Source organism: Solanum stenotomum, chromosome 11, assembly GCF_019186545.1.
Source record: "Solanum stenotomum isolate F172 chromosome 11, ASM1918654v1, whole genome shotgun sequence".
Taxonomy (NCBI): Eukaryota; Viridiplantae; Streptophyta; class Magnoliopsida; order Solanales; family Solanaceae; genus Solanum; species Solanum stenotomum.
In genome coordinates, this window is record NC_064292.1 from 8,982,687 (window position 1) to 8,998,014 (window position 15,328).

At 31.2% G+C, this 15,328-nt stretch overlaps 2 protein-coding genes across 2 annotated transcripts in view; one reads left to right on the forward strand and one right to left on the reverse strand.

Annotated features, from left to right (window-relative positions):
• LOC125843977 (uncharacterized) overlaps window positions 1–15,328 on the reverse strand; it is a 621,631-nt gene that overhangs the window by 157,162 nt on the left and 449,141 nt on the right. The gene's annotated exons all lie outside the window — the stretch shown is intronic.
• LOC125843968 (phospholipase A1-Igamma3, chloroplastic) lies at window positions 4,061–5,611 on the forward strand. Its single transcript, XM_049523175.1, has one exon. The coding sequence runs from the start codon at window positions 4,092–4,094 to the stop codon at window positions 5,604–5,606; it is 1,515 nt and encodes a 504-aa protein (XP_049379132.1). The 5' UTR covers window positions 4,061–4,091; the 3' UTR covers window positions 5,607–5,611.

Sequence of the window (15,328 nt, forward strand, 5' to 3'; positions counted from 1 at the left end):
ATGGGCACCATTCAATTCTTGTAAATTTCGAGTTTAGACTGCTGCATGTTTTCTTTTAAGTTGATTGAAGTGTGGTTTTCTTGCATGTTGGGTTTTGTTGCGTTTTGAGCCTCGAATTGTCTTTCATTTTGGAACACAAGTTCGGGGTACTTTTTTGGTTCTCTTGACGAAGTCAAATTTGAACAGTTTAGTGCGGGTCTCACGATTCTCGTTTTGACTTCAAAATTTACCCGTCTCCATTTATTGTGATTTTGGTGTCTAAACGACCGTACTAATGTTTTGATTCTATTTTTGAGTGAGTTACAGCGTTCAAAAGTCGTTCGGGAAGGAAAATCTCTTGCAAAGTGATTTGAAGCGTGCACGATCGGCCTTAAGGTAGGCTACGACTTCCTTTCAATTAGATTGAGCTTAACTGTGTAAAATTATGTCGATTGGAGTGAATTGGGGGTGGGTACTAGTTTCCTACTTTACTTTGATTAGATACCTTATGTTAGGATCGATTGGTCATATTTCGGGTGTAGTACCATGTTAACCGGTTTAGTAGAGTTGCATGTTTATGTGCTAAATATTAATATATGTTATGTGTTGTATGCTTTGTTCATCCTTAACCGTAAGCATGATGTCCTTAGTCTAGGTTAGGCTAACATTGCATTAGACTTATGACCCGTGTGGGCTGGATAGCCTTGACTTTCTATCGACGTCGTTCAGATGATTTAGCTCCTTGTAGACTGGAGTAGTAGACTTGAGTTTGATCGTTTAAGGCTTAGATTAGGTGTTATCCCTGCTTGCTGCACTTCTTATCTTCTCCCTCTAATTTTGTGGTTCCGACGCATTCTCAAAGGTTCGGTGCATCACTAGAGGCATGAGATTGAGATAGTATAGGCTTGGAGCGTTTTCTTTGATTTGTTAGAGTGGACGGCGTTCCACGGTGGTTGTTGTTGGATTGGATCCTATTGGAGATACCATCACCCCCGGGGTCGTTTTTTCTAGCTGGGCTGGGAGTGTATCACTGGCTGGGTAGACTCGGTGATTTCAGCGATCACCCTCGAGCCTCTCTTTCTAGCTGGGCTGGGAGTGTGTTGTTGGTTGGGTGTCCCCGGGTCGCTCTTTCTAGCTGGGCTGGGAGTTGACTGCATGGTAGGACGACTCGCGATATCTACCTCACCCACGGGTCTCTCTTTCTAGCTGGGTTGGGAGTGGACTGTTTGGTTGGGTGCCCCCTAAGGTCACTCTTTCTAGCTGGGCCGGGAGTGCACTGCTGGCTAGGTAGAGTCTGATGGATTATCTTGGTTACTTTGGACTGGAAGCCCGATTTTCTTCTTTCTCAATAGACTTAGCTATTATGTGTACATGTCGGGCTTATAGGGGTTCGTTCAGGTTTTATTTAAACTTGCGCACGAGTGTACCTTCTGGGCTTATGGGGGTCCAGTTAGGTTTAGTTTAGTTGTACTTAGTTTATTTCTGGTATGCTTGTGTGCTTTCTTTTCATATCCGTTTTGACCTCTCTGTGTCTAGATTCTATCTTTTTTTATTGTTTTTACCCCTTATGCTCAGTCAACCTTTGATGCCTACTGAGTACCCTTTTGTTTTGGTACTCATGCTACACATTGCATTTATTTTGTGATGCAGGTCCCAGTACCAGTTACCAGCGGTGATTAGCTTCGACCTTCTTTTGCAACTGTTATTCGGAGACGAGGGTGAGCACTTGGCGTTTTGAGTTTGTCTTGTCTCCTTTATTTTTTTTTAGTTAGTTTTGTTGCTTTTGAGACACGCTTTATTATGGTCCACTTTTAGGACTTGTACTATTTATTAGATAGCTCTGTACTAGTGACTTCCAGGTTTTGGTAGGGATTTCTGTATATATTTATTTTGGCTTGCTTTCGCCTTGTTGTCCTTGTTTAGATTATTGTTTTCGCCTGTTTCTGCCCTTACGCTCATTACTTGATGTTTTGGGTTACGAGTTGGCTTACCTACTGGTAGGTATAGTAGGTTCCATCATGACTCGAGAAATCGGGTCGTGACAGTATCACCTCTTTCTGTCTTTGTGTGACTTTTCCTCTCACAACTACAAACTTTCTTCCTCTCTTTTATCAATCAAACACCAATTTTTGCTTCTTGAACTGGTAAGTTTTCATAGTCTTTACATGTATTCTTTTTATATCAATAATTTTCTTAGGGTGTACTAATGTTCGTCAAGAACACTTGTTGCTATAATATTTTTAGTGTATTCATGTTCATCAAGGTTTTTGAGTGAAAAAAAATACTATTCATAATTAAATTTAATAACTATGTATACATATTTGAGGTCTCTTATTAGAATTTTGTCTTGGACAAATAATTTTATTGAAACTCTTTGATCATCAAATCCGTTTGTGAGATAACATATATTATTGTTGTTGAACAAGGTGGTGACAAAAATAATGGAGCTATTAATAATTCTTCATCCCAATCTTCACTTTCAGCTGGAAAAAAAAGTTTTGGAGAAGAAAAAAAACTTATTCGTCTGAATAGGAAATTGATGAGAAGATGATTATTGCTCTAGAGTTATTGATTAAAATAATAGTGCACCTACATTTGAAAAATATATGGAAAAAAATAGATGGACTTGGATGGGAAGAGTCATTATACAGTACATGTGTTAGTATATTTTGTGAAAGTGTCCACTACAAAAAAGCATGAATGACATTAGAGGTTCACAAGTTAGAGAATTGGATTAAGTTAAATATATGTTAGGCGCCGATAATGTGATACCTTATTTATTATTTTTTAACTAGTATTTGTAATACTTATTGAACTTTTTGATATTATATTGTGCCTATAAAATACTTTTTATTCGTGTTTTTTTTTATGTTATGCTTGATGATTATGATATTTTTTTAATCAAAAAGTAATTTTTTTTGTTGAAATGAATTTTTTATTAATATAATGTTTGATTTCATATGCATATTCAGATATTGAAAACAAACAATAATCATTCAGTGTTCAGATTTGGAGACAACATCTTAATATTCAGATGTGTATTCAGATCTAGACACCTAACTCTTAATGCAAATCTTAATGTTCAGACGTATATTCAGATTCAGAGGTCTTAATCTTAATGAAAACAAATGAGGCCTTAAATTTTATAACCACAACTTAAATTTCAACTAAAGAAATTTTTTTAAAAAAAGTTACAAATAGATAGATAACTCCTAAATGATATAAAATTGATAATAATTTATACCTTTAATATAGGAACATACATTACATCAATGCAAATAGATAGTCTTGAAACAGATTGAAATTAGAGATTAAATTGAACTCAATTGATCAGGATTCTCTTAAAATGGGTTAGGACTTGAATGGATTGAAATTGTACCTAATTCAAATTATCTTGAGTTTAACCCTTAAAATTATGGACGAGTTAAGTAGGTCAATTTTGACACCTCTAATTATGATTCTTACAATCTCTTTTGTTGTCAATACACTAGACAGTTGTATTTTCATTTCTCCATTTCCACACGTTTTCATTTCTCCATTTCCACAAAACTCTTCCCCTTTGATTGTAAAATCCAAGTATAGTTTTCTACAATCTAATGAAGATATCGACCTAATTTATTGTTACATGACTATCATACATTATTGTTGGTTGTTGAACGTCTCTATTTTCTTTCCTCTTTAGCATGTTCTCCCTAGATGTGGCACTACTAGACAAGGACATATTGAGAAATAAAGGGTATATTTTACATTTTTTTAAAATCATGTTTAATTGATTAAAATGTTTCACAAAATCAACGGCGCACTACCCATAGTATTTGACTTATACATAAAAAAATAAAAAAAAGATAACCACACATTTTCGGCGAAATAGTCTAAAAAATATTTTTTTTCAGATCTTTTATATGTAAAAATGAAGATTTAATGGACATAAAACTAAAAACAAGTCTCTCCCCGTATTTTCGAAGAGAGCTTCTTTTTCAAACCATCACACTCAAAAAGAAATTAAAGCATCTTGTACTTAATTTATCTCCTATACCACCAAGCTTATCACTTGCCCCATATGATAACAACAAATCAAACACAAGAAAGAAAGATTCTAATCAATATTCATCATGGCTTCCTTTCAATCATCTCTCACCAATCCCAAACACAAAAGAAACCATACTTCCCTAGAAGTTTTTCCATTATGGAACACATTCAAAGCCAAAAACCTCTCTTTCCCAAACAAAAGACTTTCACCAAACCTATCTTTGAAAATATCTTCATGTCTTTCAAATTTAGAGGACAACAATATTGAACTCCAACAAAATGATCAAGAAGAGAAAAAACCCCTTCATGAGATGTGGAGAGAAATTCAAGGATGTAACAATTGGAAAGGTTTACTTGATCCTATGGATTCTCATCTAAGAAAAGAAATCATTCGTTATGGTGAATTTGCTCAATCTTGTTATGACTCATTTGACTATGATCCTCATTCAAAATATTGTGGTACTTGCAAGTATCAACCATCACACTTCTTTGACAAGATCAACATGTTGAAAAAAGGGTATGAAATGAAAAGATACTTATATGCAACTTCAAATATCAACTTACCAAATTTCTTCCAAAAATCGAAAATGAGCAATGTATGGAGCCAACACGCGAACTGGATGGGGTATGTAGCCGTAGCCACAGATCCTGAAGAAATAAAACGTCTAGGGAGACGTGACATAGTGGTTGCATGGCGTGGCACGGTGACTTACCTAGAATGGATCCATGACCTACAAGACATTTTACATCCTGCTCATTTTCGCGATGATCCTAACATCAAGATTGAGACAGGGTTCTTCGATATGTATACTAAAAAAGAAAATAATTGTCACTATGCTTCATTTTCAGCCCGTGAACAAATTTTAGCGGAGATTAATCGATTAATCGAAAAATACCAAGGTGAAGAGCTAAGTATTACTATTACAGGACATAGTCTTGGTGCAGCATTGGCTTTGTTAAGTGCTTATGACATAGCTGAGATGAAATTGAATATTTTACATAATGGTAAGTCTATTACAAAAATTATTCCTATTAGTGTTTTTTCATTTGCTGGACCTAGGGTTGGAAATCTTAAATTTAAAGAAAGATGTGAAGAGCTTGGAATTAAAGTTTTAAGAGTTATAAATGTGCATGACAAAGTGCCAACAGTGCCTGGAATTATTACAAATGAGAAATTTCTATTCCAAAAGCAATTGGAAGAGAAATTTTCATTTGCTTGGAGTTATGCTCATGTAGGGACGGAGCTAGCCTTAGATCATCATCGTTCTCCTTTTCTAAAGCCCAATAGTGATTTGGGCTGTGCACATAACCTTGAGGCCCATTTACATCTTGTTGATGGGTACCATGGGAAGGTACGCGCTTTTCGCTCTGCCACGGGTAGGGATGTTGCCCTTGTGAATAAGGATTCGAGTTTCTTGAAGGAGGAGTATGGCGTGCCACCGTTTTGGTGGCAAGATGAGAATAAAGGCATGGTGAGAACGAGCGATGGGCAATGGGTGTTGCCGGAGAGGCCTGTAATTGAGGCCCATCCACCCGATACGGCCCATCATTTTCAACAAGTTCTTAAACTTGCGAGAGCTAGGCTAAATTTACCATAATTATTAATCATTATGTTTTTATCTTTTAATAAAGTTTGCTTTTGTAAACAAAAATTACATAAATGGATTTGCTAGCTATGATGAGAATGTGTGGATTTCAATTTAGTGCTTTGAAGAATATTGTGATACTCAATTATTAATTAAGTGACTAAGAATTGTCATTTCAAAATTATGCTTGCTTGGTTTAATTTATTTCTAGAACTTTTATTTGTCATCTACATTGACTACTTAGTTTGTCTTTTTGTACATAAATCATCTATCCAAAAGAAATCAAACAAGGGATCCGGAAATATCAATAATATTTCTATGTTTATTCCTTTCAGAAAAAGATTACTTCCGTAGAAGAGAGGGAAAGGCTGCTGACATAGGGTGATAGCCCGGTAAGGTGGGATAGTTTAGAATTAAGTTTTAAGATTAAGTTTATATAATATTTTTTATTCATAAACTTAATTCTGAAAATTTCACATTATCTCATCCAACTTGATAGTACCTTATGGAAAAATTATAGAAATCCCACATTTTAGTTTACTTATCACCATTATCCCTTATAAGTTTTACAAATCTCCAAAATCCCTCATTTTCGTGCATCAGATTAGTGTATCTCGCGCATCAGAGTAGTGTATCTCGCGCATCAGATTAGTGTATCATGTATAAAATGTACATCAGATTAGTGTATCATGTATAAAATGTAATGTATCTTACTTAACGATTAATGTATCTCGCGCATCAGATTAATGTATCAGCGCTTATATTATTGTATCCGTTTGAGGGATTTCTGTAATTATAAACTTTTAAGGGATAAATTGTAATTTTGCCTTAAAAGTATGTGATTTCTGTAATTTGCCCCATCTTATTTCACCTTCTAAATGAGAAAAATTAATCGAAAGATTATAATCTCAAAAGTCAAAACGACGATCTCAAATAGTTATTACATGAGATATAGTACATAAGATAAAAGGAAAATAATCTTTCTTTCTCTCTTTTCTTTTGTCTATATTATACATATATGCATAATTAATTTTTATCATCAATTTTCTATATCTCTTTATCGTAAATAAAGGAAGGGATCAGAAGATCGAGCCGAGAATAATATTAAGAAAAATATGAAGTACTCTTTTCTTTGTCTTGATTTTGTTCGAAAAGATCCTCTTATTCTCATGGCCTGATTGGTTAGTACCAAGTCGGGCCTCTTTTATTCCAATGTATAGTTTGAAAACCAAAATATTCGTAGAATAACTTTGTTTGAAAACCAAACTACCTTTGTTTTGAGCAAAAGGAAAAATATATTTGACGTACCTAAATTCTACCTTCTACGGCTCTACTCCCAATAATTGAGAAATCTAATTTGAACAAATTTTCATTATGAATTTTCATCAATTTGAATCAATAATAGTTGGTCATTGTTGAGTTGGGTCACCTATTGTTCCAAATAATGACAATAAGTTAAGAACATGATGATGATCTAAGTTAACGTTTTTGTACATGGACGGTATAATGAGAAAACAAACTAGTTTAGAAAATATCTTTGTCATTTATTTTTTTATTTCTCACCTGGTATTCGATGTATGTATTGAAACTCGATTAAATTAATTGAATCACACATTACAAGGCCCATTTTGATGGTAATGCTTTCAACATAATTTTCTTTATATCCAAAATTCGAACTCAAAATTTTTATTAAGAATAAAACAATCTTGCTACTGCACCACAACTCATATCGATAACATTCGTTTCATTTTATTTTTTAATATATATAAGTGGTTAGGTTGTTGTTGGTGTAGAGCATGATGTCACATAAAGGAGGCTATTTTCATAGTGAAGTGTTTTAAACAACCCAAAAAGTTGTTATATTGATTTCTAGTTGTAGCCTGAACTTAGTCCCAATTCTCAAATATTCTCTTTAGTGACCTAACTAGGATTCTATCTGTTTGGATCCAAAAAATATCTAGAACAACGATTCTTTATAACTATTTATAAATTAAGTTTGAAATGACTTTTTTTTAGATTTTTTGTGTGTAAATATGAAGATTTTATGCGTAAAACTAAATAAAACTAAAAACAAATCATGAAAAAAATGGACCAACACCTATGTACAATCCTACTAATGGGGACAGAACTTAAATAATGGTCTCAAAACTAGGGATAAAAATAGGGTGGCAGTGTGGCAGGATAAGCTTGACTTGTTACAATTTTGACTTGTCCTATTCTGTCCTGTTTAGTATTTTTAAAATAAATTATCCTACTCCGCCCACCGCTAACCCCTATCCCACCATGTTTATGTTATTTTTCATTTTTCCTCTTTATATTCACTTCGCAGTATGAATTTTTAAAAGAACTGTTTTGATATCTATATGACTATATCTCTTTAATTGGATGAACTATCAGTTTTCAAATTGATTGTTTTTCTTTTTGATTATTTGATATTTCTAAATAGAAAAATTAGAATGACATATTTTATTATGTTTAGCATGGGATAGACAAAAAATATTTGTAATTGCAACATAACTAATGCTAGATGTACATTACGTGGATTCAAATATAATAAGGATAATTTAATACGGATATTATTTGGAGTAACCATACAAGATTAGATAAAAACATATATTATGTATACTAATTTCTTTGTTCTTGTTTCAAATTATAACATTGCAAAGAAGGGTTTTGGTGAAAAAGTTAGTAATATCGAAAATGCATTGCATAAACAATAACAACATAATATCAGAGTTTGTATTTTTCATTTTTGAAAGTTAAAAAGCTTGACAACAATTTGATAGAATGAGCAGATTTTGATTTCAACTAAGGTATGCAAAATCAGTTTAATTGAATCGAAAAATATACTATTGATTTATTGATATTGAATTATTGAGTTAGACTTCGTAACAAAAAAAATATTAGGTTTTATCAATTTAATTTTTGATAACCCAATAAAATTCTATTAAAACTATGATTCTACTCCAAATTATATACGAATAGTGATTTTCATATTTTACCAATCCTATTTTCTAAATTTTAGTATTACTTCAAACTAGCTTCTTTGGTTCTCTATTGTGACACCTTCTCTCTTCTCGACACAAACTAGTATTACTTTCTATATTCTCAATTTTAGATTTGAGTGTGACAAAGAAAGACAATTAATGTTGTTTCCACAATTTATTGCATGAGTGTTTATAAGAAATTCAAACATTTATCTTAAACAAAAGTGATTAATGTAGAAATTTATGTTGCACTTCTATCTTGCTACTATTTCTATTTTATGAACATTGTGTGTATAACATTTTCTTATTTGTTAAATCAAAAATCGAATCATTAAAGAACAAAAATCGATGATTAATATCCTATTGGTTTAGTTATCAGTTTAGCATGTTCACAAATCAAAAAATGATAAATCGAACCAATAATACATAAAATCAGATCGAATCGAATCGATCGATGCACAACCCTAATTTCAACTATGGAAATTGAACGATTGAACCAACTCCAACTGTGTTCAAACATGAAAAGACGAGTCAATCCAATTTTGCTCAACTCGACATGCTCCGCCCTTCAACAATAACATACTCAGTGGAGTATAGTACTACCACAAAGTGGGGCCTTAATAGCGTAGAGTACTATACGTAGACTTTACGTCTACTTCAAAGGTAGAGAGATTGCTTTCAAACTCACCTCAAGATAAACAATCCATAAAAAGAAATAATGGAAATACAGGAAACCGTAGATACTAACAGAAATCAAAAGACAAGAAACTACAAAAGTAACAGTACTACGATTTCTAGTATGGACGAACAACAAAACAATGCACTCGCACCTACAAACCTTTTACTCAAATTTGTATCCTTTAAAACCTTCTATCTAAGGCCATCTTCAGTAAACAATAATTGTGCCATGTCATATTTAATCGTCTCTCCCATTACTTTTTCGATCTATTAAATTTTCCTTGCCCCACCCTATTTATCTACTCCCTACCCTCGCTTATTATGTGCCCTACCATCACCACCACCACCAATCCTACTCAAAAGAAACCATTTTCTACATTTGCCCCACCCCCACATGGATATAGTTAAGGGCCGTAAATGTAAGTAGTACCACATAAATTGCTAAATTTTCTCCTTCAATAAATCTTAAACAGATTGTACATAGTTAATGTCAATAAAAACTTTGCGTCCAATTTACACGATTTGTTATGTTTCAGTATATATTAATTAAAATCTTTGAATATCCGGATATCTTTGGTATTAACAAGTCTCTAACCAATAAATGTGTAAGGTCTCAAAATATAATTTTCAAAGATTCTTAAAATTCATAGAAGTTTGTTTGATCGGAGAAATTACGCGGATAAGCAAATATATAATAGTTAATTAGCTAACATAGTTATAGTTTGAATTAATTACCACTCGCAACCTTTTTTTAGCTATAATTATGTGTGCCTCTTCATCTCTTCCTCTCTTATACATATACAAAATACAAATTATACAAATATAAATTATACAATTATATGATAGACATACAAATACAATTCGCTTCTCGCCACTATTTGCCCTTTCTCGCTCGTCTCTCTCCTCTCTCTCCCAATATCGCTCATCATATACACAAATACATATGTATATCAGTTACATATATACAATTATCTGACAGATATACATAAATAATTCGACAGATATACAAATACAATTCACCTCTCTCTACTCTCTGCCCTCTCTCGCTCGCCTCTCTCCTCCCTCTAACATGACCATGAATCGTAAATAGCAAATTATATATAACTATGGAGTCTAATTAAGATATTTTTAGTGGTTGTTTGCGAAATCTCCCCTAAATTCATAATGACCATTCACAATAGTACCAGGGACGACTTAATGGCATCCACCTCGGGCCCCCAAATTTGAAGGCCCAATCTTTTAGTATTACTAAATTTATTATAAGTTTGTTTTAACAAAAAAATGATACTATATCTTTTATTTATTTGTCTTTTTTTAGTTTGTTTCGAAATATTAAAGAATGTTTCTCTTTTTTTTGTCAGTTTTTAAATTTAACTTCCACATGATATGTTGAACACCACAAAATTAAAAATATTTTGATATATATTTATTCTTTGCTTTTTTAAAATAATAATTCTTAGTTATAAATAAGAAATTAGGATCCCTTAATATTGGACATTTAATAGGAAATAATTGATTGATCTCCTTTTCTATTATTCACTCAAGCAAAATACAACACATAGTACAAGTCTGTTAATTCAATAAACATACAAATATAATTATTTTCACACCCTTCTCGTACTACAAGAAAATTCTCAAAGTAAATATAAAAGATTGTAATGTTAATTAAAATATTTTACACCCATTTTTTTTTAGTTTACAATATAGCACAAGTCTGTCAAGAGAATATTAATGCCCTAAATATAGGATGACAAATTTGCTTAACAATATTTATTTAAGGTAAAATGTTGCCATACATTATTATAAATAAAAATTATCATGAAAAGATAGTTAGGTGTTTATATGAATGAGGTCAAGCTAGAGTTTCTTCACATATGAGTTTGGCAGAAAATAATAGTTTTGAATCAAATCATATATTTATATTCAGAATTTCACTTAAAGTATAAACAATTTATCTAAAATTTAATAAATCATACTTTTAAAAAAAAATCAAAAAGCATAAACTCGAAATTTTAACTTTGCCCCTCTGAATATATGAAAAAGTATCACATGTTCAACTTCAAGTGAATAAGAGATTATAAAAAAATTGGCATAGTGTACCAACCAAGAGAAAAAAAATTGGCTTTTATTATTCTACTAATTAGGAAAAATCGGCACAAAAATGTCATTTAATAAAAGTAACAAACAACAACCCATAGAGTAATAAAAGACATCATATCTTGATTAACCATATGATTTTTTTTCAAATTGTTTCAAAAAATTCTGTCATTTTCTACAATTAAGGATACACGATTTGACATTTTCTTTAAACGATTTTGGTGAGTTCTATTCCAAAGTTGATAAGGAAGAAAGTTCTTCAAAAAGAATTTTCAAAAATTGTGCTAATGATTTCAATTTTGAAGTTTTCTCATTCAAAACTTTATGTTCAAAACATGAAAAATCTTCTCAAATAAAAAATTAAAGTAAAGTGACAAAGAAAGTTGATTGCAATCTAAAGGTTATATACATATATTGTATATATATGCAAATTTATTGCATACAGTTTGTTGTTAGTTTAATTGTTGTTAGATTTGCATACATGTATTTTATACACCTTTTGATTTGGATACATATGATAGTGTACATAATAATATGGTGAAGCTGAATATGTTGTGTGTAACAAGCTGATTTTTTATACAAATAACGTACACATCATATTCTCTCTTCTTTTTTTTGGTTTCTCACCGGTGTCCGGTATCTTTATTGGAGTCCGACTAAATCCGAATTCTCGTCGGGAAGTCCCACATTGGAGATAAAGCGCTCCCTAACAAATGTGACTCCCTACCAAGGAGTACACATCATATTCAAATGACAAAAAGATATTTTTTATACCAATCTAAAAATTTAATATGTTTACAATCTTAAATTTAATCAGCAAATGTATAAATTTAAAAAATGATTTGAATTATATTAAATTAGAGATATATTAGTCCAAATAAATATTATGAATTGATATAATTGAGTTAATTTTTTAAATTTGATAAATATGGATTTAATTAAAGTTTAAAATCATTAATTTAGGCTACAGAATACCAAGCCCACTTCGCTACAGTCTAATATGTCATGTCACTTAAAGTTGATTCGCCGGAGAGAAGTTTGTTCTTGTCACAACTCATCTATTCCACAACTATAAATAGGGGTACTTATAATTCAGAAAAAACATCAAAATTCTAATAAGAAGCCAGAGAGATCTCGTGGATCAAACGACCAGATTTCTCTACAAATTCAAGAATTCAAGATCAAGACTTGAGCCCTTGAATTCAAGTACAAGTCAAGATCGAACTATAAGAGCAAGCTCAAAAACACTTGAATTCAAGTACAAGTCAAGATAGAGCCCTAAGAGCAATCTCAAAACCACCAGACTCCAGATTCAAGAACAAACTCAAAACCACCAAACTCACGAACAAGCTCAAAGGCCCTTGAATTCAAGTACAAGTCAAGATCAAGTTTATCAAGTTCAAGACCATTCCAAGTTCATCAAATCCACAATATAAGATCAAGATCAAGATCACAAGATTAAGAACAAGCGCAAAGACCAAGATCAAGCCCTAAGAACAAGCTCAAAACCACCGTACTCAAGAACAAGTTCAAAGGCCCTTGAATTCAAGTACAAGTCAAGATCAAGTTCAAGTCCATATCAAGTTCATCAAATCCACAAATCAAGATCAAGACCACAAGATTCAAGAACAAGCGCAAAAACCCGTGAATTCAAGTATAAGTCAAGATCAAACTCAAAGGTCCTTGAATTGAAGTACAAGTCAAGATCAAGTTTATCAAGTTCATCAAATCCACAAATCAAGATCAAGATCACAAGATTCAAGAACAAGCTCAAAGCTTTTGAATTCAAGTACAAGTCAAGATCAAGATTTAAGAACAAGCCCAAAAAACCCTTGAATCCAAAGTACAAGTCAAGCTCAAGTTCATCAAAATTCAAGAATAAGCCCAAAAACCCTTGAATCCAAAGTACAAGTCAAGTTCAAGTTCATCAAAATTCAAAAACAAGCACAAAAGCCCTTGAATCCAAAGTACAAGTTCAAATTCAAGCTCAAGATCCCTTGAATTTATATTCTAAAAGATGAATCAGATGATTCATAGAGATTGTAACGCTCATAATTTGAAATTAAATAAATACGAATGTTACGATATTTTTCGTTCTTGATTATTATTTTCTTGAAGCGAATTTTATTGTCTTCAACAACATGTGCATGCAAAATTCAAAAACAACAAATGTCAAAGGACCAATACTTTGTTTTATACATTGTATGTATACAAATTTCAACTACAGTCAACAAATGTATACAAAACGTGTATATAAAATTCAACAACATATACACATTTTTTTAAATATTAGATTGATACGATAAATAGTTATATATTTAAAATTGTAAATTGGCAGGTTTCTTCGGGAATAAATAAGGTTCTGCTCCTAAAAAAAATATTGACACTACATAACCAATCAACAAATCTCCACAAATCATCACTATGTGTATACTTAATCAAATTAATGTGTATACGAACTTAAAAGGTTATTGAGATTGCAGACAAAACATATTCGAGTAAGTGTAAATTTCATATATGACATATATTATAGTACTATTTTCAGGCTATAGCAGTAGATATAGATTTTCAAGCTATAGCATTAAAAATTTCAGGTTATAACAAATTCACAAATAAAAAAAATGTTTTTATTAATTCGAAAAAAGTTTTTTAAAAAATAAAAACGAAAATTTACAAAAAAAAAAAAACTGAATTATAGATAATAAAGTACAAAACTGAAAGTGTGGCCTGTAATTTAATTTGAATTTATTGTAGATAATTAATGATTAGCATGAAATAAGGGATTCAAACAAATTAACAATATTTTTTATCCTTAATTCACTCAAAATCAGTTAAGATAAATAAAAGAATCAGATCACATCATTCTTTTGTAGATAATTAATAAATATCACGAATTAAGGGATTTAAACTAATTAAGATTATTTAGTATCCTTAATTCACTCAAATAAGTTAAAATCAAATAAAAATTCAGATTTTATCTTCTTCTTTTTTCAACGTTTCTCTCTCTTCAATTTGCAACAAAAAAAATTCAACGTTTCTCTCTTCAATTTTTAACAAAAAAAAATCCCACATTCGAGTAATTGAAGTTTTTTTCATCTTTGAAAATTCTTGATTTTGTTGTGATGGACAACTACGTATCAGTTTTAATAAAAAATGGTGAAAGATTGGATCCTTCGGGTTAGTATTTATTATTGTTTAACGTTTGTTTTAGAATGATAGTGAAATGAAACAAAAATGATCAAACTGTCGATTAATTGAAGGTGGAGTCATGTTTTGTTAACTGTTGATATCATATTATGTTTACTGTTGTGAAATGTAAAAAATTTAGTGTTTTTTTTTTGTTTATTTGTTTATTTTGTATACGGTTATTGTTTTGTGAAATTATAAATGTAATGTGATTTTATGAATAAATTTGATAGAATAAATTAAATGAAATTTGTATGAAAGTGTGCTAATTATTCTGAAAAAATAATTTAATTATAATGTTGACGAATTTATGAAAATTTATTTTATTTGATAATGAATTTGATAGTATAAGTCGAATGAATTATGTATGAAAAGTGTGTTAAGAAATATGTAAAAAAAAAATTGGAATTCTTGACGAAGTGTATTACAAGTGTTTTAAATTGGTATTAAATGTGAAATTGTTGAGTTTATATTAGTTTTGTTATTTCTGTATAAAGTTGGGTGACAGTACTTAATTATTTGAGACGAGAAATGTATATAGTTTGAATGAATAATCGTTTTGTATGAAATGTGTATTAAATGAGTATGAAAATGTATAAATTTGGTATGAATGATGATTGTTGTATGTGTAATGACTTGAAAAGTTGACTTTGGTCAACCTTCTTGGAAGTCGTGCTCAGATGAAAATTCTGACAGCTAGGTTAGCTTCGGAATATTGATTTTGGTCTAGAACGACCTTTTGTTCACTTCCCGAGGTTTTAGATGGCAATTGTGGAATCTGGTTCA